The sequence below is a fragment of the Sturnus vulgaris genome, chromosome 6, assembly GCF_052056855.1.
Source record: "Sturnus vulgaris isolate bStuVul1 chromosome 6, bStuVul1.hap1, whole genome shotgun sequence".
In the NCBI taxonomy this organism is placed as follows: Eukaryota; Metazoa; Chordata; class Aves; order Passeriformes; family Sturnidae; genus Sturnus; species Sturnus vulgaris.
The window spans coordinates 11,949,752-11,975,325 of NC_142248.1; the positions used below are offsets into that span (position 1 = coordinate 11,949,752).

General features: G+C 39.5%; 1 protein-coding gene across 2 annotated transcripts; it reads right to left on the reverse strand.

Moving 5' to 3' along the window:
* Positions 1-2,131: 2,131 nt before the first annotated feature.
* On the reverse strand, positions 2,132-24,900 carry VPS39 (VPS39 subunit of HOPS complex). 2 transcript variants are annotated; one of them, XM_088166998.1, is made up of 26 exons: positions 24,718-24,860; positions 22,942-23,007; positions 22,156-22,182; positions 21,649-21,713; positions 20,848-20,890; positions 19,775-19,869; positions 18,472-18,570; positions 17,703-17,795; positions 16,007-16,190; positions 15,376-15,496; positions 14,901-15,021; positions 14,023-14,152; positions 12,722-12,864; positions 11,719-11,862; positions 11,002-11,143; positions 10,659-10,745; positions 8,655-8,728; positions 7,986-8,084; positions 7,612-7,729; positions 7,007-7,135; positions 6,444-6,546; positions 5,454-5,499; positions 5,077-5,226; positions 4,789-4,923; positions 4,115-4,206; positions 2,132-2,920 (listed from the first exon to the last, which is right to left on the reverse strand). In XM_088166998.1, exons 1-26 carry the CDS (start codon positions 24,788-24,790, stop codon positions 2,845-2,847), a joined length of 2,655 nt encoding a protein of 884 aa, XP_088023124.1. In that variant the 5' UTR covers positions 24,791-24,860; the 3' UTR covers positions 2,132-2,844. The 2 variants fall into 2 exon arrangements, with proteins under 2 accessions (XP_088023124.1, XP_014724758.1); XM_014869272.2 differs by lacking the exon at positions 22,156-22,182 and having other exon boundaries at positions 24,718-24,900.
* Positions 24,901-25,574: the final 674 nt, after the last annotated feature.

Genomic DNA, 25,574 nt, shown 5'->3' on the forward strand with positions numbered 1-25,574 from the left:
GGCTGTGTAGCCCTTGAGAAGAAACTGGACAGGCAGGAGAGATGGGCAGGGAAGAACTGTCTGAAATCCAGCCAAGGCAAATGCAGAGTCCTGCACCTGGGCAGGAATAACCCCAGGCCCCAGCACAGGCTGGGGGCTGACCTGCTGGAGATGCCCCTGCTTGAGCAGAGAGCCTGCACTGAATGACCCACGGTGGGTCCTCCCAGCCTGACCCATTCTGTGATTCTGTGAACATGGAGACAAAAAACACAGGAGTTCCTCTGTGCTGGTGCTTCCATAGCTACAGAATGGGAAAACTGAGGATCTATATTCGATTTCCAACACCAGACTACTTTATGACCTACAGCCCAAGCAAGTGCAAACCTGTGAATCTAAACATTTCCTGATTTGGTCATACAGAGCTCAGCATCCCTTCCCAACACAAAATAGCATATCACCACTCAAAAAAAAATTGTCAGCAATTTTAGTGTTCTCTAATAAGTACATATTTAATGGTATAATGGTGTAAGACTTGCAAAAACATTATTCAAAGAGATAATACAAAAGTAGTTTTAGTAGGATTTTGAGAACATTCACAAGCATGTATAAACTTGTAGATTTAAGAACCTACACTGAGAATTGATGATATGGCCACACTTGATTTACATATACTAAAGCAAGAGGGATATTGAGATACACTGAGCATTGGGTCTGATGTCCAGGAGAAAGTGAGGTCTAATATACAAATAAAAAATAAAATCTACATCAGTCCAGAGAAGCTTAACTGCACAATGACTGAAACACACGCTGGTTCACAATATTTATTACAACCTATTGCTTTAGATAAACCTGCTGTATGGTTAGTAAACCCAAAGCACATTATATGAACCAAAAAAAAAAAAAAAGTACAGCACAATCCACATCTCTGTAAAAGGTATGCAGTAGAGATGAACAGAGGCACAACTTTAGTCTTGTAAGTAAGAGCACAATGAAGATCCTGGTAATAGATAATGAAGGTAAATAAAAATCATACTATCAGCACTAAACATAAGATAAGTAAAAATCAGAGTAGCATTGTTGAATCTGTATACAAAGAATGCAGGGTCTTTTTAAAAACCCTCTCTTCAGTCTCTGTGATCTGTAAACACAACTCTCCCAAACCATCTTCCCTCCGTACCTGAACTAGTATATAAAGGTCTATACAGAATGTGCAAATCTAGTAAGTATTTTTAGGCTCTCTTCTTCAAACAGAAGAAATACAAGTTTAAGAACATTAACACCACAGATTCCCTCTATCCAGCCTCTGCAGAAAGACTTCAGTAGCAATACTGCCCAAGACATCCAAGCAAAACACTGAACTAAGAAATCCAGAAGAATGCATGAACAATAAATACAAACACATATGAACAAGGAAAACACAGTTATCAAGGGAAACTATTAACACTGGCAAATGAAAGTGAATTAGGACTCCTGTCAGCCTACAGCAGAACTGTTCCTGAAAAGCACTCACATGATTTAAGTAAACCTATGATGTTAACTGAGGTTCAATTACACTTTAGGTGGACAAGATTTATCAGCTTGTTCTTTAAGATGTGATATTTGGTAGTTACATGTCATGCTCCATACTACTTAATCATGTCTTACAAATAAGTATTGCTAGACCAGCATGTTGGGAAGCAAACAGCCACTCTGTTGGGTTATTTGCTCCTGCTGCCTTTTCATTACCACTCCACAAATTCTTTCTGCAACAAACATTTTGTCCCTCATACCAATCTGCTACTGATTAATGTTTCTGAAAAAAATAAGTTAGACAAAAATATTACAGTCTAGAGTGAGTATGGTACAATTTAGCTCTTGTGTTAAGACTTCTGGCCCAAGAGTAATTTAAGAACAGTACCAGCCTGAGCAGAATGCAGTTCTAGAGCATTTAAAATACACAGATGTTGAAACAGTCTGGATTTTACTTCAATGTTGGGAAGTGAACCAGAGACTAAAGAATTTATATACAAAAGTCTCAAGCATAGTCCAGAAGCTTGAGGAGTAACTAGAGTTCACTCCTTCCAGAAACTGCTTTATAGGGTGTTCTCTCTTTTTCCTTTGAGTGCAGATGTGAGTTTCTTCAAATCTTCCACTCACGCTACGAGTGAGTATAGTCAGTGCAAACAACACACACGTTTATTCAATTTATAGCTCTCCAACTAAAACAAAAAGGGGGGGAAAAAGCCTTTTAGTGGTATCTACCATTTGTCTGACTATTTTCTGTGAAACAACTTACCAGAAGGTCAGTCAAAAACACTGAATATCAATAGAGTCCTTTGGCCAGCACTTAAATAATTTCTGTCGCTGAGATAAAAATTACACTTCCTACGTCTAGAAACAGACACAGAAGCCTTCTCTATAACAAACACCTGGTGCTCTCCATGCAACAGTGATATGGCTGCAAAGACTTTCAGGGAATTTTCTTTTTTTGTATAAATACTTACATGCAAGGCCAAATCACAACATTGCCACCCTAAGAAAGTACGTTTTATTGTAAAACTTGATTTGTGGTGAACATCCAAGAGTTGTCTAACGGTTCATTTGCAAGGCTGGAGTGTATTACAAAACTCACTACAAAAATCAGTTTCTATTCTTCATCTGAGGACCGAGAGGTTCATTGTAGTTGCCAGTACTGTAACAACATGGTTAAAGTCATTTTCTAGTAAATCAATATTGCTGGGTAGGTACAGTCTGTCCACAGACACAAATGACTTTTACCCAGTAAGAGAACATAGCAACAAGTCTCAAAAATCTCAGCCATATCAACTTCTTTAGTCATCAGTACTGAATTTCGTATGACTGTTGGGATTATTGACCATGACAAGGTCAGGTGTCCAGTGTGTTGACTTCTTTGGAGCAGAAATAATGCACGACTATTGCATTAGGGTATCGAGCAAATGCACTGTGAAGAGAACAAAACACAAACTTATCAGCTGTCACAACAAACAGTTTTCCATATTCAAACAAGAGCGTCCAATTTGGGCAGAATCAGAGAGAGACATGATACTATCACTTTTTTAAACTATAGCCTGAACATAATTAAAGAAAAATCAGACAAAAGAATTCTATGTATTTTGTTTGGAGATTTTTAAAATCTGTTTTCATTTCTGTAGGCACAATTTACTTGGAAGTCACTGGTAACAAGTTAAAGACTAGGGGAAATGCTTTCCCTTCAAAATCTTGCTGAACTTAAGAGCAAAAAATTTCATATGTGTAGCAATATTTAGACTGATGTTTATTAAAACGTTTAGGGGAAAGAACCTTTCCTTATCATTGTTAATGCTACTAATACCTCAGAACAACTCACATCAAGAAGAAAATAACGACTAAGTCATGTAGCATTTCCCTCCAGTTGAAAGACAAAAAAAAGTGCAAATAAAATTTGCATTCTATATTAACACAAAATTAGCTACTAGGAATGGTAGAAGAAAAGTTCCGATTCACAGAATATTCTGAGTTGGAAGGGATTCACAAGGATAAGAGTCCAACTCTTCAGTAAATGGCCAGTACATTGGTGGAACCCACAACTATGGTGTTATCAGCACCATGCCCTAACCAACTGAGCTCATCTCAGGGTCACTGGCATCCAAATCATCAAGCAAATTAGTTCTACTTTTAAACATCCAATTGCATGTAGGCTACAAAACATATCAGTTAGGAAGCCATAAAGCCATCAGATATAGAAAACTACACATGTAACTTAGCTTAAAATTCTTTACATCATCCTCCTCAATTCTAGTTAAGAAACAGGTTCTTAGAGAAGCAGTGTTCTTACAAAGTTTTCAAAATTCAATATGAGGACTGATTTTATGCCTTCTAGAGTTGTGACATCAGAATTCTTGGGATTTTCTGAAGGGGTTTTATACTCCTTTGTTGAAAGAAGGATTAAAACTCTTGTAGCAAATTCACTGACCAAAGCTCTAAAGTATTCCTAACTATCCAGCTAACAAATGTAATTTGTAATTCAAACACTCTTCAAAAGGCTCCCTCATACTGCTGTTCTCTCTGGCTATATATATATATTTATATTCAGTTTTCCAACATTCTTAGCTAAGTACCAGATTAATATTTGGTTCAGTTTACCCAGCTCTCTCACCTGTTACCTATCTTCTTTTTACAAACAGTGCACACCTTTTCCTCTGTAATAATGCACTTGACTTGCTGATGCAAGATCCGCTCCTCCTGGACCTAAAGAAGGATAAAAAACCCAAGCTGCTCAAAAAGCAATGCCATGCCTTGGTCTGATGAAACTGCAAACCATCACAACACTGAACTGTCAGTGGTTGTATCTACATTACCAAGTTGTGCAGCACAGAAGAGGTTGCACAACTTGGAAATGTCTGTGAAGACTTGTGGAGCAGACTAGGTGATATTGAACACCCAAAACCCACACTGTATGAATTGCAGGGTTTTACTTTCACCTTAGTCCACAGCCTAAGGCATTCAACCACTAAAGGGGTGTTAAAGTGAACAACTGAACTGCTTCCTTTGGTTCACTTCATTTGAAAGAAATCCTGTCCAAGCTGTCTGAGATGATTCTGCAGTGCACACCACAGCACAATGAGCAAAGACAAGCACCTCAACCAAACTAAAATGAATGTACTCGCCATCTCCTGCAAAAAGGATGGTCAAGCTACTGGTTGCCATTTAATTTCAGTTGCATTACAGCACCATCTAGAGGACACCCATCCCCCATAAGAAACAACAAATTTCAACACTGAAGGTATTTTAAAACATTACTCCAATAAGTAACAGGTGGTGGATGCTTACCCTCAGAAATTCTGCATGAAGAAGATTCTTGAGAACTTGATTAAATCTTTTCTTCTGAGCATTTTCTTCAAGTACTTTCTCTAAGAAGATGCGAATCTCACTAATCTGTGTATTTGCTGGGAGTAGGTTTATTGCCTGGAATAAAGTTTAAAAAAAGTTAAAGAGGAGTAGAGACCAGAGAATAGAAATCGACCCACTTAGATTGACACAATCCATTCACTTGCCCTCCAGTACCTTCTGTAATCTCCTGCCAACAGCACAAACTAAGTACTTACAGGTCTGACTTACCTTAGTGGTATCCAGTTTGCTGTGGTGCAGTTCCAAAACCTGCAGAGCAGCCTGCAGATTGGCTTGAGGCTCCAGCACCTCCATCTTGATGGGTCCCAGGCAATGAACACTGGGTGGGGAGAGATACATGCGGAGCAGGGACAGATACACCTGTAGCACACAAAAGGGAAGTTCTAAAACTGCTGCACATATCTACAACTGACAGTACTGGTAAAACCCAGTAATTCTCAACAAAAAACACCCCACAATCATCTAGTAATTCCTAAATTCCAAGAGGTTATACATAGGTTCTTGTACACTACACAAACCCTGAAAAAGTCTATACAGGGCAAGAACTTTCAAGTCTCAAACAAGGAACTGAACAAGAAGCTACTTACATCTTTGTTGCCATCTTTGTTTCTGTCGTAATGTTTGTGGCAGTAGCTAGAAGAATCAACAGAGAAAAATCAAGTCAAATACAGAAACAGTTATAGGACCCAAAGAATCAGTTTAAAGAAATTTAAATACTCTGACTATTGAAGTCATCCAAGTCAGGTGACTGTACATCTGATTCAGATCAATTCATCAAACTGCACAGCAGCATTACACCATTTACTTTGCATCACAATGCTGAGAGAAGCAAAGTCTCCCACTTCCAAACAACTTAAAATGCTTTAATGCAGAAGCCAATTTAAATTTTGCTGTGTAAGAAAAAGGAGGGAAAAAAGATATTTCCAAACAACACATCAAAGCATAAAAATCTGTGTGTAGATATATCTAATTAGTGTATCTGAATCACAGAAAGAAGCTGTTCATTAGTGTACATTGCATACCAGGGCTGAATGCCTCCAACAAGTATTTGCTGAAAATAGCTTTAAAACCAACTATGTTGAATAGGTCCTAATGTTCAGATATACCTGCCAGTGTTGGGTAATTCTATTTTTACCTGAGTACTTCTGATTCAGGAGGTTCCCTGGCACAAAACACCTAGAAATATGCTGTATCTTTACTAAAGAGAATTCTTTTTAAAGTGGGCTAGTGAACAACTCTCCAAACAGAAAGGAAGTAAAACAATACACAAGTTCATAGACTAAGTAATAATATTAAGTTTCATAGACAGGTGGAAAGTAGTAAGTTGATGATGGTGATATTGCTGTAAAGCACAATGGCAGAGGGGCATGAAAAGGCAAACCTCAAGGGGACAGCAGCATCTGTAATAAACAGACACCCGAAAGAGCTTTAAGGTAATAAAATGTGAGAACTCAGAAGGCCCTGAAGACTTACAATGTTCATATTCCACATATAGCAACATTTCACTGCACATCCTATCCACACAGCAGTCAGCAAAAGTCTTGCAAAAATATAAAATAAAATAAAGAAATCCTTACTTTTCAGCCATGTTGGTGTCCTTCAAAATATGAACATAAATAAACAGAGCTTGCTCATGCTTCCCCATTCGACCCAAGAGCAGAGCACGTTCTTCTAGGAGACCTAGTGATAGCAGGAAGGATTAAATCAATAGCTACACAGAGAAATGACAAAATTAGTGACCAGACTAACAGAAGGAAATATAAATCTGTGCTCAGGCTACAGTATAAGTTACACTAACAGTCTAAGTCTACATTACACACTAGTCTCAGAAACTTTTTATCAATTCTTAAGTGGCCTTAAGAAACAACAACCTTCAGATCTATTGAGAAATTCAGGGTCATCACAAAGTTAGGCTAAATAGCTGGAAGATGCCACAAGGTCTTAGGTCAGTAGTTAAAGGAATCCTGAAGAAACTGGCAAACCCAACTGTGCCAGCAAAAACAGAGTTAGTATACAAACCAGTGGCCTACAGCTAGAGCCATGTTTTCTATTTCTAGTTACCATGATTCTGTAAGTGAGGAAGTTTTGCTGTACAATGCAATAAGCTAGGGTTTAGTTAACCTATGGAAACAGAACTCACCATCAAAGGGGAAGTCACTAATAAGTCGACTAGGTTCATACCAGCTAGACTTCTCCAGAAAAAGAAGCAGCTTTTTCCGGTAATCCCCCAAGTCTCCTCCTTCCTCCCCAGCAGGCACTGGAGCTCTATCTGTATGAAAGAAAACAACATAAACCAAATTATTACAACTATTTCACTACACTAGTACACAGAAGAAGATAAACTAATCATTATGAAGAAGAACTAAATGGTGATAGAACTGCTACATGTGTTGGGGCTGCCATGCACCTGCCAAACTAATTTCACCTCCTAAAAACACATCACATGGCTGGTTAAAGCAATACTCAAGTTATTCAAAACCCTTCCCTACCCTTAACATGCAAAAGTCAGGGAGCAGTAGCTGCCTGTCCACTTAATGAACAAAGTATTGCTTGGTCCCTTAAGATCTCCTGAGAAGCAATAAACTTGACTGTCCTACAAACCCACAACTTCTGTTTTCCACTTCCCTCCATCACTTAGGTTTCATATGCTGAATCTCAACAGGGAAGGATTACAACAAGGAATATGAAGGCTCCCCTGTGCTCTCCCATACCCTTAGTCCTCCCACCAGAGAAGGCTAAACATACCTGCAGGGAAAGAACTGAGATATTCTTTCATTAAGCCCTGCACTTTCTCACAGTACAGCTGGATCAGACAGTTGTGAAAGTCCGCACCAGTTTCTTCCCAGACGTGAATGATGTGCTCCTGTAAATACATATTGAGGCTCAGCTGCAGACACTTCCTCTGGCAAGTAATTCTTTATAAGCAACAGTTCCATGCTTGCATTTTCCAAGCCTGACTTCAGGATTTAGTGTATTTTAATTACGTTTTCTTTGCAAAATTTACAGCACAGCTAGCATTCTGTGAGACAGCATCAGGCTCCAACTCCTGGAGAACTAAAATCTTACAGGTAACATTTTGTACTGAAGGTAAAATGCACTAGTAGAGATTGAGTTCTTACCAGGTAAGGAATAGTCAAACTTTTAAAATTTTCTATCAAGAAACTGAGCACTTTGTCTCGTGGCAAAGCTTCCACTTCAGGGAGGTCTTCTGTAAATATCTGTTAAATAAAATTTTATTCAGATTGGTGATTTTCTTAAGTGCCACAGTATATTTTTCTCTGAGGCACTGAAGCCCGGCATAGCATCATATGCTCAAAGAGCAAGCACAAGAAGTATAAAAAGAAATCTGAGCAGCTTATTCAGGTACTGAGAAGTTATTTCACATCTGAAAAGACTAACAAACATCCCCACTTCCTCCCTTCCTCTTCTCTTACAGAGCCCAACACCTCCCAAATACAGGGAGTCAATTTTATAGGCAAATCAACATTTGACATTTAAATACTCAATTAGGCTCTTGTGCAACAGTGGGGCATCTATAACATGAAATGTTGTATCAAAGGTTCCTAGCTATTTATTATAAGGTGTTCCAAGAATGGAAAAGCATAAGAAAAAGTTAGATTGACCCACTTTATCTACTGCTAACAGTAGCACAGTACTGAACACAGAAAATACAAATGATGTATTTAATTGGATTTACCAATTCATTAGCTTCTTACAGTGAGTTATCCCATTTCCATATACTGCACTAAGAATGTCAACAACAAGGTACCTCTCTCAACCACACTTACCTTCAGTCCATCTTCAGGAAAATCTCTTAGCACCCAGACAGAGTAGGAAAACACCAAGTGCAAGTTCTCTGTGCCTGGAATACAAAAAGCAACAACGCTCAATGTTAAAATCCTAAATCTCTATCTATTCACAACACAAGCACATGCTTCCAGAGCCAGCAGAGCTTAATTTACATGAAGAATCCAGTTGTTGTTCAAGTCAAGCAATCACTTATTCCAAAGCCACCCTTTCATTGCTTCACAAACATGATTTCAAACAGAAACAAAAATTAACTCAAATACTAAGTGTCACCAAATGTAAAGAATTCAGCCCAAAACCAAGATTGGTTGCCTTCATCACATTCCAAAAGTCTTTCCTTTCACCTTCTTTTTATTAGGTTAGAGAGGCAGTGAACTTTTCACTTGTGTAACTTCCTTCAGTCCACTTCCAGCCTGTCAGTCTAATAACTTCTACAGCAAATGAGCAAATACTTTATAACAAGCAGTAAATCATCATAGTACTGAAGAAACTGGTGTAGAAACTACATGACAGAGCTTCTCAGCTTTTAGCAAAATGTAGGACTTGCCCCTTTAAAAAGAATACTATAGTTTGGACAATTTAGTTCACAGTGCTAATAAAACATGTTAAGAAAACACAACTTTCCCCTCACCCTCCTGCTCAGAATCAGTGAGGCATTCACTGCCCAAACAAAAGAACACAACTATACAAGAAACAAACTTAAAGCAATCCTATAAAAAGGCAGTCATTGTTTGCTTTTATCCATCCCACAATATTTAAAACAAGCAGCATCTTCATATTAGCAGAATTTTAAAAATAAGTTTAAAAAATGCAGATGGTACGCACTGTGAAGTAAAACAATTTAAACAGTTCCCAGAAGAGCCAAACTCAAAGCTTCAGTAACACAAGTGTGACTTGGCAAATGACAATAAACTTGTGGGTCTGAATTTTGAACTCTATTAACTTTCTGAATTTACAGGGCATGCTAGCCTCAAAGAGAAAATTTTTTAAAAAGACAGGACAAGTCATGGAAGTAAGTTCTCATGTAAAACACAGAGTCTAACACCTTATAAAGAAGTCTAACATTAATTAGAAGAGCTCCCTGCCAAAACACTCCATCAAGCTGTCTTTGCTGAAATCCCAGGCAAATCAAACACCAAGTTAAAACCTATTCAAAACAGTGAAAATGTAAGGAGAGGAGAAGCTCATTAAATAACTACCAAAGCTTATTGATCAGTATACTAAAAGGTAAACACCGTGCTGGACTACAAAACACAACTGGCTCCCTCAGCACATAACATTCATCTGCATGGGGATTCACACAGGCCACAGACAGGGAATTTCTAAACCTCCTCAGCCACAAATCCTTAATTTAAACCTAAGCTACAATAGGAAAAGGTTCTGCATAACACTACTTTAAAAGACAAAAGAAAAATATGACACAGAAAACTATCTACCACCCCAGTAAATATATAATTCTCCTGCACATTGATAAAGCATATTGTTGATGGCCAATCACACAATTAATATTTGCTGTGATGCAATAAACAAGTGCTTACTCTATTGACAGAAGTATCAAATACCCATCAGTAATACATACTTGATGACTTAAAAAGACCATAGCTACAAGGCTGGAGGAATTTGTAATTATCTGACAACTACCTATTTCATTAAATGCCCAAAAATTGATACAAAAGAGTCAACTAAAGAAGAGTTTCTATTTTACTCAGAATGATAAACCATCACTGGAAGAAAATTCAAATTACTATGGCCCATTTTCTCCCAGTGAATATTTTCATCAGAAATAAGGAATGTTTTCCAGTAAGATATTTAAGTTTCAACAAAATTTGAATCCCTTGAGCTAGTACTTGAAGGTTGCATTATGCAAGAAACCAAACAAGGCAATACAGCTTGACAGCCTCCAGAAAGCTGCCAAACAGCAGAATAACCACTAAGCCAAACAAGAATAAAAGCCTGACAAAAATACTGCTCTTCTTCACGCTCACCCAAATGCTGCAGATATTGCACTGTCCTCTCATGACCCTTCAAAGGTGAGTTGGCTTTCTTTGACTGATCCACCAGTACCTGTAATGCTTTCAAAACAAAAGAAGTTAATGCCTTTGTAACTGCTAGTTCCAACACGAACCACAAAAAAGTGCATTTTTCCTGTTATGCTACTGAAGACAAAGTTTTATTTTGAACATATAGACCAAATTGTACCAGGAACAGATTTAACCATAAGATAGCAATTAAACAACCTCTTCAGAAAACTGCCTTATCACTGAAGCCCAAACACAGTACAAAAAACACGTGCTTCTACTCCTCCTCCTCTCCCAACCTCATACTTACCTTTCTCATGCAGACCTTTTTTCTCATACAGTATTATCAGCTCACTATATTTGTGTGCCTTCTTCAGTACATGCTCACTCTCCTCAATATGGCAGTGATTGTTCTCCAGACGTAGCAGTGGTGCCACCAGTGCTACATTTGTCTGCAAGCAAAAAGGGAGCACTTAAAACTTCCTTGGGAGTGTGCCTTCTAAGTGTACAGTACAAAACACAAGTTGGAAGTGAAGGCAGGAGAGGAAGAAAGCCACACAGCATAAGAAAAATAAGAAATGACAGTTTAACATCTTACAGTAAGTAGGATGTTAATTTCCAGAATTTTGAGGTGAGAAAGCAAACAACACATCAAAGCTACTCCCCTTCTACAACAGAGGTCAGGCTTTGAAAAGTATCCTAACAGCCAAGATCAGTTTCCTGCTTTTAACAGTATAAGGCAATAAAAGCATTCATTAGATGCTGAAAATACACAGCCACAGCCACTTTCTTTTGACAGAGGCAGCAACCAGGAACAGAAACATCTGCCTCATTCCCTGAAACTGCTTCCTGACCAGTGAGGAAACTAGTTAACACTCAGAGTTTACATATTATTTTTAGATCAAAGGCAGACAGTTGTGTGAGCATTTCTGAAGTAGCTCCTTATCCTCCATCGTAAATGTTTCATAAAGTCTGAAATTCCAACAGAGCTCGCATGGCAAAGCCTCTAGGTCAGACAGAAACTCACATGCAGGTAACACTTTAACAGGGTGGTATCAATGATTTGTAGCAGCTTCTTTTTGGATTTGATCGTGGGTGTTCCTTCCATGAGGGGTGAGGTACTGGACTGATGGTCAGAATCATTTAGCTTCTTCACTAGCTGACTCCTTTTCTGCAGGACATCAAATGAAATTTTAACAGGAAAAGGCCACGGATTTCTACGTCTCACCTTAGCATATATAACCCAGCAACTACAAAGATTAAATTAAGCCAATTTAATAACTTGTCTTAATCAACTGTTTCCCAAAGAATTTTATTGTCACTAACTATTCAACACAAACTTTACAACCGTATTACAGTGTATATGGGTTTTTTGCATATTTATAGCTCTGTAAAATGTCCAGAGTCTTGAGAAAATTGTAAGAAGGAAATTCTGTTAACCTGAACAGACATTTTAGAGAAGTCAGAAAACATTTAAAACATTTGGAAAACAATTTAGATTTTGCACTAGTAGGCATAAAACCTTTCCTGTTTCAGGCCCAAGTTCCCTTTCATTCTCGTCAGGGTAGCAATCAAACAATTCAGGTTCCAGTTATGACAAAATGAAGAGGGCAGGAACTTAAAATGCCCATTAATTCCCATTCCACCTTTTACTGCATGCCCTCAATCTATCTCCTGAACAGAGTGCCCTTAGTAATAATCATGGAACAAAAACAAAAAAATGAAGCGCTCAAGTCCTCTTCAGAAGGATACTAGAAATAAAATACTGGACTTGTATTCAGATCCAATCCATAAAGAAATTTTGTCCAGTCACACGTGATGTTTTCCACGTATCTGTGGGGTATCTCCCGTGTTGCACCTCCCCTCTCGTTCAGGAGCTGCTGCCTTATTTTCCAGCCATGAAGACAGCCCATTAAAGCTAGCATGACAGAGCTGGACTAGGTGCACTGCTTCCTGCACATCAAAGTTAACCAACAGAGCATGCTAGAACTGAATAACCCTGCTCTAAAACCAGGTAGAGGAGCACTCACTTGAGTTAGGTAGTCTATCAGAGCTAAATGTGCCTTCTCCAGCTCTGCCCCAGAAAGCCCTGGCAGGGGGTTGGGATACTGTAGCTGTTTCCTGTAATCTGTGGGCAGGAGGTCAGGATACAGACCCATCACATGAGTGGGATCTATGCAAAAAATAACTGGCATTAGTAACCATTCGTATTATTTTTGAAAACTTAGAGCAAGGTTATCTTTCTTAACAGAGCAGTCTGCAGTCTACTTGTACATCCACAAGGTTCTAGAGCCTAAATAAAATTTCTCATTACAAAAAGAAGCTATAACAATGCAAAAGAAGCAAGAGTAAAACGTATTTCAAAATCCAAGCACAGGCACTTCCAATCTGTGCACTTGGCACACTTGGAGGACAAGCCATTATTAGAATCTTACTGCTCTTCTTGCAGAATTCTAGCATTAACCACTCTGACAGTAAGACAGGATTTCCAGGTACAAGCAATGTTTTAAGAGAAGATTTACTGTGCTTTTGAAACAAGAACTAAATAGTACCATCTGTAACTAACATACTCTCGTTTTCACAGAGTTTAAGCAAATTCAAAATTACTATCCTCTAATTCAAGCTCAAAATACTTTGAGTTCTCAGTCCTTGTCCATCACTGTGGTTTCCAAAGCAAAAATTATGTGCCATGAGAATAAGTTCTAGGTTTAAATGAGAATTCTGTCACCAGTAAAAAGAAGCACAGTCTTAAGCACTATTCCACGGTACAGTTCAGTCTTCATGCACTCTTCCAACAGCCCTAGTATAACCTTGTATCAGACTACTGTGACTTCCAAAAACACAGGAAAGTTTCCTGGTTTCAGCATCTTGGGTAAACCAAGGGTTAAGGGTCTTCATCTGAGTCCAACAATTTTGCAAATCTACAGATGTTCCTTATTTTTTATTCCAAGCTACAAGTAGGCTTTTAGCAGCTGCTGAAACATTCAACTTCAAAGGGCCTGTGCACATGCTGTGCATGCTTTAAAATACCCTGGAATCTGTAAAAAGGGAAAATTCCTGACTTAATTTACTAAGTGTAGTTAATTATTTAATTGTACTTAATTGTGTAGTTAATTCAGTTATTAATTAATTAATCACCAGCTCCACCAAAAAAACCTACTAAATAGCTACACAGGCAGGCTATTTGCTGCTCACAGGGGCCTGATCTGCACAAGATAGTACTGTTTTAAACTAAAACAAAAAAACAAACAAAAAAAGCCCATAAAATAGCCAGTGAACTTGATTTCATTTCTCCTAACTTAAGTGATTCAATGTCATCCCAAGCATTTACCTGTACCAAGCTTGGCAAAAACTTGCATGGATTCATCAAAACGCTTCTGGCAGAAGAGGTTGAAGGCAAAGAGGTTCTTTATGTGGTGAATTTGTTGTCGCTTCTCACTATCTGAATCGTCTTTCATTTCCTGCACACACACAAATTAACAAACATTAAAAACTCTCAGGCCTCGTACATGAGAGAGAAACACCCTGGAGAATTAACAAGAGCCTTGTCCTGTGGAGAGAGTAGGAAGAAAAAAGAAAATCTCTCAAAGTGAACATTGATGGTGCCTGTCTATGCTTATTGTGCACTGAGATAACCTGGAAGGTCTGAAAGCTACCTCTGGTTACCTGTGTACCTGCTCCCTCACAGCAAATGTCTCTTCACTCATTTGCCTTTTCAAATTGTTTCTTCCAAGTCAGCAATTCAAAATGCAGTTAATTAAGGGCAGTTTCCAGAAAACAAATTCTAACACAGTATGAACAGTATAATTAAAGATACTGCATCAGTATCTCTAAAAAATTATTGCTTCAGGAGTAATATTACCCCCAAAAAGGTCATGTGACAAAACTTACAACTCTAAAATACACTGTTCACAAGCAGTCTAAAGACTCTGAAGCTCAAATGATTTCAAATTCTAGAAGAAGATAACCAATTCATGTACAAGATGATTTCTCAAAATCTGCACCACAATAGATCAATATGGAATAAAGGCAGCACAAAACTAAAACTTCAGTTAAAAGATGTCTACCAGTTTGTGCAAAGTAGACAGTTGGGAGGTTACAGTGACTGACTGATTAGTGGACTCACTACAGTTAAGCAGATGGCAAGCATCTGTTTGTGTACTTTTGCACAATTTTATCCACTGCAAACTCAAGTTTTTGAGTACTTACTGCTAACTGCAAAGCCAGCTCAAACTGTTTGTCTTGCAGAAGCTGCTGGATCTGTGTGGCTATGGACACTGGAATAAGCCTCCAAACAAAGTGATTACTTGCCACATAGATAATGTTTGTGCTGTAAACAAGAAAAAAACAAGTCGGTTATTAAGTTTCAGTGCTCAGAAAGAAGCAATGCCCTATCTTAAAAGAAACTCAACCCAATAATACAAACATGGATCAATCCAAGAGGAACTGGAGCATTATTGCAAAGCATAAAGAATACTATCTCCAGTGTCACAACTTAAAAACCCTCAATTCCATCATTTCCTCCTCAAGGTATGGCCTCCACCGATCTCCATAAAAACCCAACAAATTGCTTCAGTGCTACATCCTAAGGTGAGAATTAGAAAAGTTGCTCTTGTCCCACTTTTTCAGAGTGCTACACACAGCCAGCCAGCCTGAGAGCAGTGACAATGAGTTCTATCAATACCCTCCAGAGGTGATGAAGCGTGGTCTCTGCAGCTCGATGCTCTGCACCAGCAGCCGGGGCTCGAACGTGCGGATCTCCACGTACCTTGGCAGAACAGCAATGATGTAGGGAGGCTGGTGTTCTATTCATGGAAGAAGTGAAAAATTTCAGTTGATTGTTCTCAAGTATTCCTTGAAACAAGCTGTGACTTGAGGCTTCTCCTCAATTTTTTCATCCCCTTCAAATGTGCCTCTTTTTCATATCCAAAACAAAACTCAGTGCCCAAAACTGACAACAATTTGCTAACAGGCTCCTACCAAGCCTTTTGCTCATCCTTCACAATAAGGAAATTCTGAGGTGCCCAGAACTAGAGCGATTTAACACACTACCTTCCATTTCAGACCTTGTCCCTTTATAAAAGATATGGAACACACCTATTTTATGAGGAGAGAGACCTACAGACCACAAGCAAAGAAGGCTAAGAAGCAAAAACAAATGTGTGAAACCTTCCCCAGACTACAGCTTAGAATACTGTAGAAACTGTCACACTCCAAATCCTTCTGGTTTCAAAATACTGCAAACATAATGATTTTATCACACACACAAGAGTAAAGAAGTAAATTTAAACCAAAAACAAATTGCTACTTCTCACCCATGGCTATAGGAATATCTGTCCAATTCAAGGCACATTTCTGAGTACAGACTCCTTCTTCATTAAGAACAACTGTTAGATCATCTTGGCCAACAGCAACTTTTCCATCTGCTACAGGAGCTACCAGTGGTTCCAGCTGCTTCCCTGTGGGAAACAGTTCTTTGATGGATCCTTTTCCATCCACCTAGGATAATAAAGAACATAAAAACAAAAAAAAAAAGTGTTTTGCAAAGTAACTTTTTCTCCAACACTGCATAAGACTAAAGCAAAAACCCCTGGAGGGATTTTACAGCCCAGGCTAATCACTAACAGGACAAGTGCAAATTTAAAGAGAATCAATAAAAGTATCTGCACATCATAACTTATCCTGTTTAGCATCATTCTGAAATAAAAAAAATACATTTATGTCTGAGATGATGATAGTAGCTGACCACATCATTCATACCAGTTTATAAAATGCATGATAGCAGAGCAGCAAAATCAGCTGAAGTGTCCAAACACTTCATTTGGGCCAGAACTTTTAACACTGTTTTATTCTGGCATGAGTGCACTGCCACATTAAAACAAAAAAAAAAAACAAACAAAAACCAACCTAACTAAAAGCCTAGAAACCTGCCTAGACAATTTCCCCTGCACACCCATTATTTTGGCCACATGCTATAGCGGGAACTGAACTCACAAAAAAAAATTGCTGCTTCATGAGCTGATATAACAACCCAAGAGAATCCTCCTTCTACTCCAGCCCCACTTTCCTGCCGCTTCCCTTGCATTACAGCTCAATCATTTTATAAATCAACAGCTAGCCACCAGAAAACACCACCAGAAAAACGTGTACTTTTCCTGACTATTTAGTGAAATTAAGTTATTCAAGGACAGGTTAGCCAAGCACCAGAGCCAACCCAAAGTAAACACTTGGACAGTTGGTCTCCACCCAGGTTGCTTGAGCAGCTGCACAACTACTCCCATCACAAGAATGGCAGGAATCAACGTCTAGGAGAGCACTGCAGAAAGGCACCCCTTCTTTTGTGAGCAGCATCAGTTTCCAGTGTCTGTAAAAATTATGTGTGGCTTTCCTTTTGATTACAGATCAGTGCTGCCACTCATGTAAGTACATATGTGTGGTGCACCTCATCTTCATCTTACTTTCCAATAATATCTGCAGAAGTCAATTGTAAAGGCAGAAAAAAGAATAAACTATAGCTGTAAATGAAGTCTAAGTGGAAACTAATATTAAATTAACAGTCAGTTCAGAGACTTTCAAACTGTAATAGCTCAGCTAGAGAATGAAAAACGAAAGGATGGTCAAGCTTCACTGTATGCCAGATGAGTTATTCTTGGTCTTTCTCCTTCTAGAGCTAATCTCATTTCTTAATATGTTAAATAAAATGCAAACTGAGCTTACACAGACTGTTGCCAAAACAAAACGTATCTTCTCCAATTCCGTTTTTCTGCAAGAGCTGCAAACACTGGTCTCAACAGCAACAAACAGAAGATCACTTCCTGACAAATATGCATTTAAAAGGACAGGCTTACACTGTCCTTTCCAAAACCACAAATAGCAGGAGTACCAGATGCTGTTTTTCATAAAAGCTAAATGTTTTTCATGTTAGCTAAATTCCTGAGCACAGGAGCAGCCTCCATAGTGTCTACTACTACCCAAATCTTCTTAAAACACCATTACACAGCCCCAGCTTACCCGTATCAGGTAATAGTCCCTCTTGAAGCCTACACAGATGGAGTTTTCACACCAGGCCATAGACTTGGGTACATCAGGTACACTGAAATCCCCCTGAGGAAAACAGGTTGAACTGGTTGTTATGAGTGAAAAGCAAAAGTCAAATCTGGCAGCACAGAGTGTAACAGGCTGCCCTCTTGTCCACACCATATTCTCCAGCATCTGTGCCCAGCATCTACCTCTCAAGGAATGGCAGTATTCAGCAGAAAGGTTAGGCTCATGTATAGTAAAGAGGTGTGCTCTGAGTAAGCTGATAATTTTCTAGTAGAAAAATTTCTAGTAGAGCATTGTAGCTGAAAAAGCCTCTACCCACTTCAATTAGTTATTTTTTTCTCATTCTAGTATTCACAACTGCAGCTCTCTACACTTGTCAGCAACTATCTTCTGACTTAAAGGCATGCTTGAAAAACTTCAAGTAGACGTGCACCCACTTCCATAATGTTTTTGTAAGGTATGCATGCTAATACATTTCACTGACTTAAAAGTGTACTATAACCAGAACATTAAAATACAGGACACAGCCCTTACTTTAATTTTAACTTATGAGACTGTATGAATGCCATTAACTGTGATTTCAAGCACTTTCACTTCTATTTGCTGTTTCATTGTTAAATGTCTGCAGAACCATCAATTTTTTGAAAGTCTGAGTAACAGGGACTGCATGGCAAGTGGCAAAGAGCAATTTCCCTCCCTGCTGAGACATCCTGGCTACAGAAAGAACACAACTCACCTGCAGTTCATGGAACTCTCTGTCCTTCCAGAAATAAAGCTGCAGCTTCTTACGCACTGCCACACACATCCTCAGCACCTCTTCCCCTGTGTCTGATTGCTGTGAAAACAGACAGCTCTAACTCACAGGCACTCACAGAGAGCCAAGTAAGGCATGGTAAGGCCAAAAGAAGCCTCTGCCCACTGAAGAGCAGCTTTCTTCATCCATGCCAGAAGGGCATTCCCTAAAAAAGGAAGCATGGGAGAGGGAGGACAGAGGCAGGGGAGGTGGCAGGATACTCAGAAACGAACTTTGACAGGGATTGTGACATCAAGGAAATAAAAAAAAATAAAAAGAGCACCAAAAGCATACACACACAGAAGTAGAAAGCCATCAGACTAACCCTCAAACTAGGATAAACAGCTATGCAATATAGGAGAGGTGAGGAAATAGAATAACACAAAGAATGTGTTACACTAACAGATAAAACCATGAATAATCTAATATTCCAATCTGCTGGAGAAGTTTCTTGACAATAAATACTAGGAAAGCTGAGTGCCTGGACATACAAACAATAAGCCACTTTGCAATGACCAGATGTAAAGGTGCTTTGAAAGACATTAGTTTTCATGTCTAGAAAATCCCAAGTACTTTCTAGAAAATATTTAACACTGAGCTCCCAAGGGGCAAAAAGATAAAAAATGATGAAGAACACTAAACCATCTCTTCTGATTATGAAAAAGGTGCCTGAACAACATGGGCAGGCTAAGAAACCCACTTGACTAGAAATTAGTCACTTAATGAACCAGAGCATATGAGCAGAGAATTGCTACATCTTACAGACCATTTTAGGGCTTGAATCTACCACAACTGCTCTAGGACTCGTTGGGCCAATAAAGAGAAACAAAAATGTAAAAAAACCCAGTGACAGAATTGATTGCAGAAGGAAACCACAATGAGCTAGTACACTGGAAATGCAAGAAAAGGAAATGGCTTTTATATTAAGGGGACCTTTCAGAAAAGCAGAGTCAAAGTTAATACAGGACAAAAATGCTTTGAAGTCTTGTATCAAAAGTTCTGCATCAAAAGCTACAATCACAACAGGCACAGGAAAATACCCTGTGAAGCAGACTAAGAAAAATACTTAAAAATAGTTGCCTTAAGTAAATGCATTAATTAAAAGGTATTAATTTTAAAAAGCACTAGTACCCAGTAAATTTTCATCTAATACAAAGTTAACAAACCTAATCTATACAACCACATGAAAAAGGAATCCTTATTACAAACAGAAAGGAGATCTGTGCAGCTGTATTCCTCCCCTTACCTGGAGATCACAAGTGAAGAGAGATGCACCTTTTGCCTTTGAAATTGTGGTAATTTGTTGAAATGTCAACAGGTCATGGACATAAATGTTATTTTCTGTTTTAAACAAAATTCCAGTTATTATTTAATATTTAATACATGTAGAGTCATTGCTAATTCAAACAAGTTACTGTATTTTATGTTTAAATAAAAATAACTTGTGAAACTAAGAGCTACAAGAAATGAAAAGTGTTTTCTCAAAAGTTGAAAAATGCTAAGGCACATATAAATACAATAAATGCAGAAAAGAGGACTAACACCAGCACTGGTAAAACTACAGGAAGGTGCTGCTAACCAAGCAGAGCAAGGCAGAGTGGAAGGGACAGCAAGCAGGCCAGAATAGAGCAAGTTCAAGTTGGAAGATTGCATGAACAAAGACCATTTTGAACTGGCTCCTGAAATTAGTGGAAAGTGAACAGCTGAAAATGTAGGGTTACTGTGGTCAAGTGTTTGTAGGCACGAGGATGCAAGCAGCAGAAATCTATATATGCTGAACCTGGAAAAGCCAGGACTTGGAGATCATAAAGAAGGGAGTAGGAACAGAAGCAAAAAAAGACATTAGAAGATCCTAAGTTAAAGAAAGCCAGAGCCAAGCAAACTTAAATAGCCCACAAGATATTAAAAGATCACATCTGCATATAATGTGAATTCAGTGCAATATACCAATGGTAAGTTTGATACACCAAGCAAATTTAATCAGAAGCTTTAGTTTCTATCATATAGAACACACATATCTGCATGCATATACATGCACATACAGATGCCAATACAAACTCTATTTCACACAGACACTTCAGAGCATCCATGCACTTCTTCATTCCTAATCACAAATCAGCATTAATGTTTTGCTCTCCAAGCTGGCACAGCTGCTTCTCAATCTATGCTGCTTAATGCTTCCTCTGCAAAATGCAAAGCTAAGTTCTGCACAATGACTCCTCAACAACCAGACTACTATGCAGGTGTGTGGAAAGGGTGCCACATTCAGACAAGTAACTGCATCAAGAACTCATTAAATACAAAACACTTTTCACTTACCTAATAGACTGACCAAAATTTTAAACTGAGAAACAACATGGATCTGAAAGGGAGAATGCTGTTAGTGAGTCCATTCATAAACTAAAACTCTGAACAAGGCTTGATTATAGATAGCCTAAGAAAATCTCAAAATAATGAGAACAGCAAGGCAGTTCTCCATGCACACCCTTCCTCCAGCTACTGCAACACTTTTTCAGTTACACTCACTTTTCACAAGCTGGCACATAGCACTTGCAACCCAAGCTAGTAGAAAAGGCTGTAACAGTGGTATGTTACTAGGACAAAAATACTTCTAAAGCACACACAGTATTTCATCCTGAAAGAGGGTGCATAATCTTTAAGGTGTTTTTCCTGGAATCAATATAATCATTGAGTGCAAGTTCTCAAAAAAAAAAAAAAACGGCAGGACGACTGGCACTTACTTTCCTTCTGCATTTCAAGTAAGTGGAATTACAATCACATTCCTATAGGATATCATCTGAGAGTCAAATAACACATCACAGTCTGATATATTACCATCATTTCTACAAATATTCTCATTCAGAACAACTGAAGACCTATTGCTCACAAAATAAACCTGCAAGCTCCAATTCTTTGGTTTCTGCTTTAGCAATCAAACCAAGCTTATTCTTGTTATGGGAAGAGTGAACAAAAACATCTAGCTGTTACACCTCTATGAAAAAAAAATCTATAGCTTTGGGAAATTTTTTCGTTAAGCACAGCAGAGATTGCAGATGTACATTTGGCATTTCATTTATTGGCTGAAAACTGTCCCCACATCAAGATGATGTTATTTCCTACCTGTTGAATCTTCTTTGAGAAGTTCTTGTTGGATTTTTCTAATGTCACTTCAAACCTATTGCAACCTACCAGAAAGATTGAAGAGGATATATAAACTGAGGTGCTCATGACTGTGTATATCTCACACTAAGTAAATTACAAATAATTACGAAAGCAAACTTGGCCATTTAACACTGGAAGAATGACACTTCAACATATCTGTGCTAACTTTTACATCACAGCTAAATGCATCAGAGGGTCTTCTACACAGTCAGGTGAAAATGGAAATTACACTTGTACCCAGCTGAGGGTCTCAACAGCAGTTACATTATTTCTGCCTTGCCCAAGTTTTACATTACAAGCATTATATTTAAGTAATTTGAAACCTAGAGATAGCCATAAAGACTTTATCCACACTAATCAAATATCAATAACTTTAATTGCTAGGGTGCACATCACTGCAAAATAGACAAGGAATAAACAATACACCAAGAAGGTTTAAAAGGAGTTTTAGGGAGAAAGACTTACAGACACTTTCTGATGACATAACCTCTCCTGGCATTGATGCAAAAAAGGGGGAGAAATTTACCATGTGAGATAAGACACTAACAACTCAAGACTAGCATGTTCCAATTGGACAGACATCTTGCAAGTTTCAGAAAAACCAAGCTGACTTCAGTCTCTAGAATCCAAGTAGCTACAAATTAATATCTTTCAAAAACCTGATCAACTTGGAAACTTACACTTGGTGTTTACTGTGCCATGCTACAAAATATTACTGCACTCAATAACATCAGTTTCTACATAATAGCAGGCAATGTGAAATACAAACCTCTTCAGTGAAAATCGATTTTAACTACACCAAAAATAGAATAGCTCTATTTGTGGCATTCCTAGAATAGACTGTGAGCACTTAGCACTGTCAAAGAGGCAGGGAAAGAGTAAATACCTGACAAAACTAGTTAGTATTTATCCCTCTTACCCATCCATGATGCTCATGGACCTCCTGAACAGATTTGCTCTCTCACTAATCCAGTCTGTCATTAAAAAATGACACACATCAAACCTCTGGCAACTCACACACTGCACTTCTTTTACACATATTTGTATCCCACATCCATAAAAATTACAGTCACTAACTATAAATTTAAACACAGAGAAACCTGAAATATAACATATTTTATATACATGAAATTCTATATAGGAAAAAATCAGCAATTAATCACACTTGTGTTAAAATTACTACAGCCTCTAAAAGAGCAGGAAATAAAAATAACCACCAACTTTTTGGTACCATTCTTAAAATCAACTTACCTGCATCTTTCTTGATCCTGTAAAGCAGAAGATGCCCTTGTTTGGTACCAACAAGGAGCCATTCCTCTACAAAGACAGGAAAGAAAAAGTCTAATTAGTTCAACAAATACTGCCCTTCACAGCTGTGCTGGTTTTGGCTTGGGTAAGGTTAATTTTCTTCACAGTGCCTATTATGGGACTGTGTTACATTTATCAGAACATTTGGAAACTTGCTTCAAACACCAGAAAGGACTTTCTGTAGTGACTGTACAGGTCTCTTATCATCTCTCCAGTAGAAGTGCACAGAAGTAACTTTAACTCTCAGAAGAGGACAGCCGAAGATCAGGCAGTAAAACAGAATAAACAGCCTAAGCACCACATTCCACTAGTTCATATAAAAGTAAAGAAGCAAACCATTGCATCTTATGTGCAATGAAAAGAGGCAATAAACTATTATTCAGACATTATTATCTCTCAGAGAGGAACAGTGCTACATAATGGGAAGTACTGTCAGAAAGAAAAACAAGGAGATTATGTGGGTTTGATTGTTAGTTCTTGAAGCCAGGCTTTTAAAATGTCTCTCTGGAATAGTCAGCTATGTTTGGAAGGAGAGTGGCAGATTTACTTAGGTAACATTTGGATTGGTTGGACAACCAAGAATCATTCAAGATTTATAAAAGAGGGCCTTTATATACAAACTCTGTGGCACAGTTTCAGACTCTTTCTTCTTCACAGCATTTACACCATCCAAAAAGCATAAAATCTTTACAGGCTCATGAAATATGACTGAAGTTCTTCCTCACTGAGTAGCATATAGGAAAGCAGCATATATGAATATTTCCTTCTACATCTAGTACTTCCTCATAACATTCGTATTTTAATAAAATCTCATTTCCTGCAAGACCTTTCTTCTACTACTTAGTAGAAATATTGTAGAGACAGAGTTACACATTTTTTTTATAAAACCACACTGCTGTAAGTCTGTATGTTTAGGCTTTTGTTCCTAGTTTGGGAAAATAAATGCTTTCAAAGAGAGAAAAAGATAAAAGCTGCATTGCAGGAATAAACTGTCTTCACATCCTCTCTAATACATAACTCCATCATAAACAACCCATGTATAACACGAGCATTATCATTCACGATATAATTCTTAAAATAATTAATCGGGGTCATAATTCCATAGTGTGTGGAGCTTTTTAAATTGCCGAGTTTGCATGACGGTAACACATTCGATGGCACCTGCTCACAGCTTCGAAAAGCTTTATCAAGCCTAATCATTGGGACAACTGGTGCAGTCACCTGACCAAAATCTGACTCTCAAATACGCCCAAAAATATAATCCACAGTTATATACCACTATCACGTGCAAACATATTCGAAATCTAAGACGTCAACACACCACCGGCCCTCAAAATTAAGTTTAAGTCAAAACATAGGGAATGCTTTTTTAGCTCAAAAGTATGCAGCCCAGGGTTACAGCCCCGGGAGTCCTGGCAGCCTCCCCGCAGCCGGGCCGGGCCGGGCCGGGCCGGGCAGAGCCGGGCAGGGGGCCCAGGAGCGGAGCTCGGCACCGCCGGGGCCCGGGCGAGGCTCCCATGCCCGGCCTGAGGGCAGCAGGGCCGCGGCCGCCCAGGGCCGGGCCCGGACAGCGCTGCCAGCCCCAGCCTGCCGCAGGGCAGGGCAGGGATGGGCAGGGCAGGACAGGGCAGGGCAGGGTTAGGCGCGGCAGCCGCACGAACGCGGCCCGGAAGGCGAGAGCGGAGCCCCTGGGGCTGCGGCGCGGCCCCTCCGGCTCACCCCAGGCCGCCAGGCAGTCGATCTGCAGCGGCAGCTTCTCCAGGATCGGCACATGCTCGAAGGCGTCGTGCATGGCGGCGGCTCCTTCGGCCCAGGCAGAGGCGGCACCGGCGGGGCGGGGGAGCTGCCCCGACGGGAACGGCCCCGCGCCCACGGCTCCCGCCCCTTCCGGCACGGCGCCGCTTCCGCACCGCGGCTCCGCCCGCTCGGCCCGCTCCGCCCCGCGGGCTCCACCGGAGGGCTGGCCCTGGAACGACGCCCTGTCCCAGCCCCACAAACGGGGCTCCGTGCCGGCATCAAACAGCCCGGCCCGGCGGCTGGGGCGCGAACGGGAAACGCGGGGCGGCATGGCACCGAGGGGACCCTGATATAACCCTTGGGCGTGTTCATACAGCCCGAAACGGGGACAGGCTGTAGGAGACACTCGTCTGCCCAAAACGTCACTACAGGAGGTGTCCGGTTGTCATTGGCTACCATAAACCAGAGAAAGTAGGGAAGTCACCCGGGATGCAGCGACAAAAATTGTCCTGCAGAACCTGCGGCAACTAGACGAGAACAGCGAGGCGTATCTTGCAAGCAAATGTCTATTTTTTGCGGTCGTAAGTTTTACTTTAATGAACTTGAATCCTATTAACTTGGCCAGTGAATTTCAGTCTCCAGGAGGGAACCTTTCTTGTCCTTTCCAGAATCGGCCACGGTTGCATTTGTTTGTCATGGAGAGATGCAACATTCACAATCACTGACCTAGAAACTAAACGAACTAAACCAAACTCAAAAAGCACATGGTACAAAATTCTTCAAGCATCTTTACTAACAGAGACCAGTTTTAGAAAACAGGGACTGAGGATGCTCTGTGC

Coding starts and splice junctions, on each gene's coding strand:
- VPS39 (XM_088166998.1), bottom strand. CDS start 24,790: ATGCACGACGCCTTCGAGCATGTGCCGATCCTGGAGAAGCTGCCGCTG. Junction 11,863..12,721: donor TGATAGACTACCTAACTCAA/GTGAGTGCTCCT, acceptor GATGTCCTGCAG/AAAAGGAGTCAGCTAGTGAA. Junction 7,730..7,985: donor GTTTGACTATTCCTTACCTG/GTAAGAACTCAA, acceptor ATGTATTTACAG/GAGCACATCATTCACGTCTG.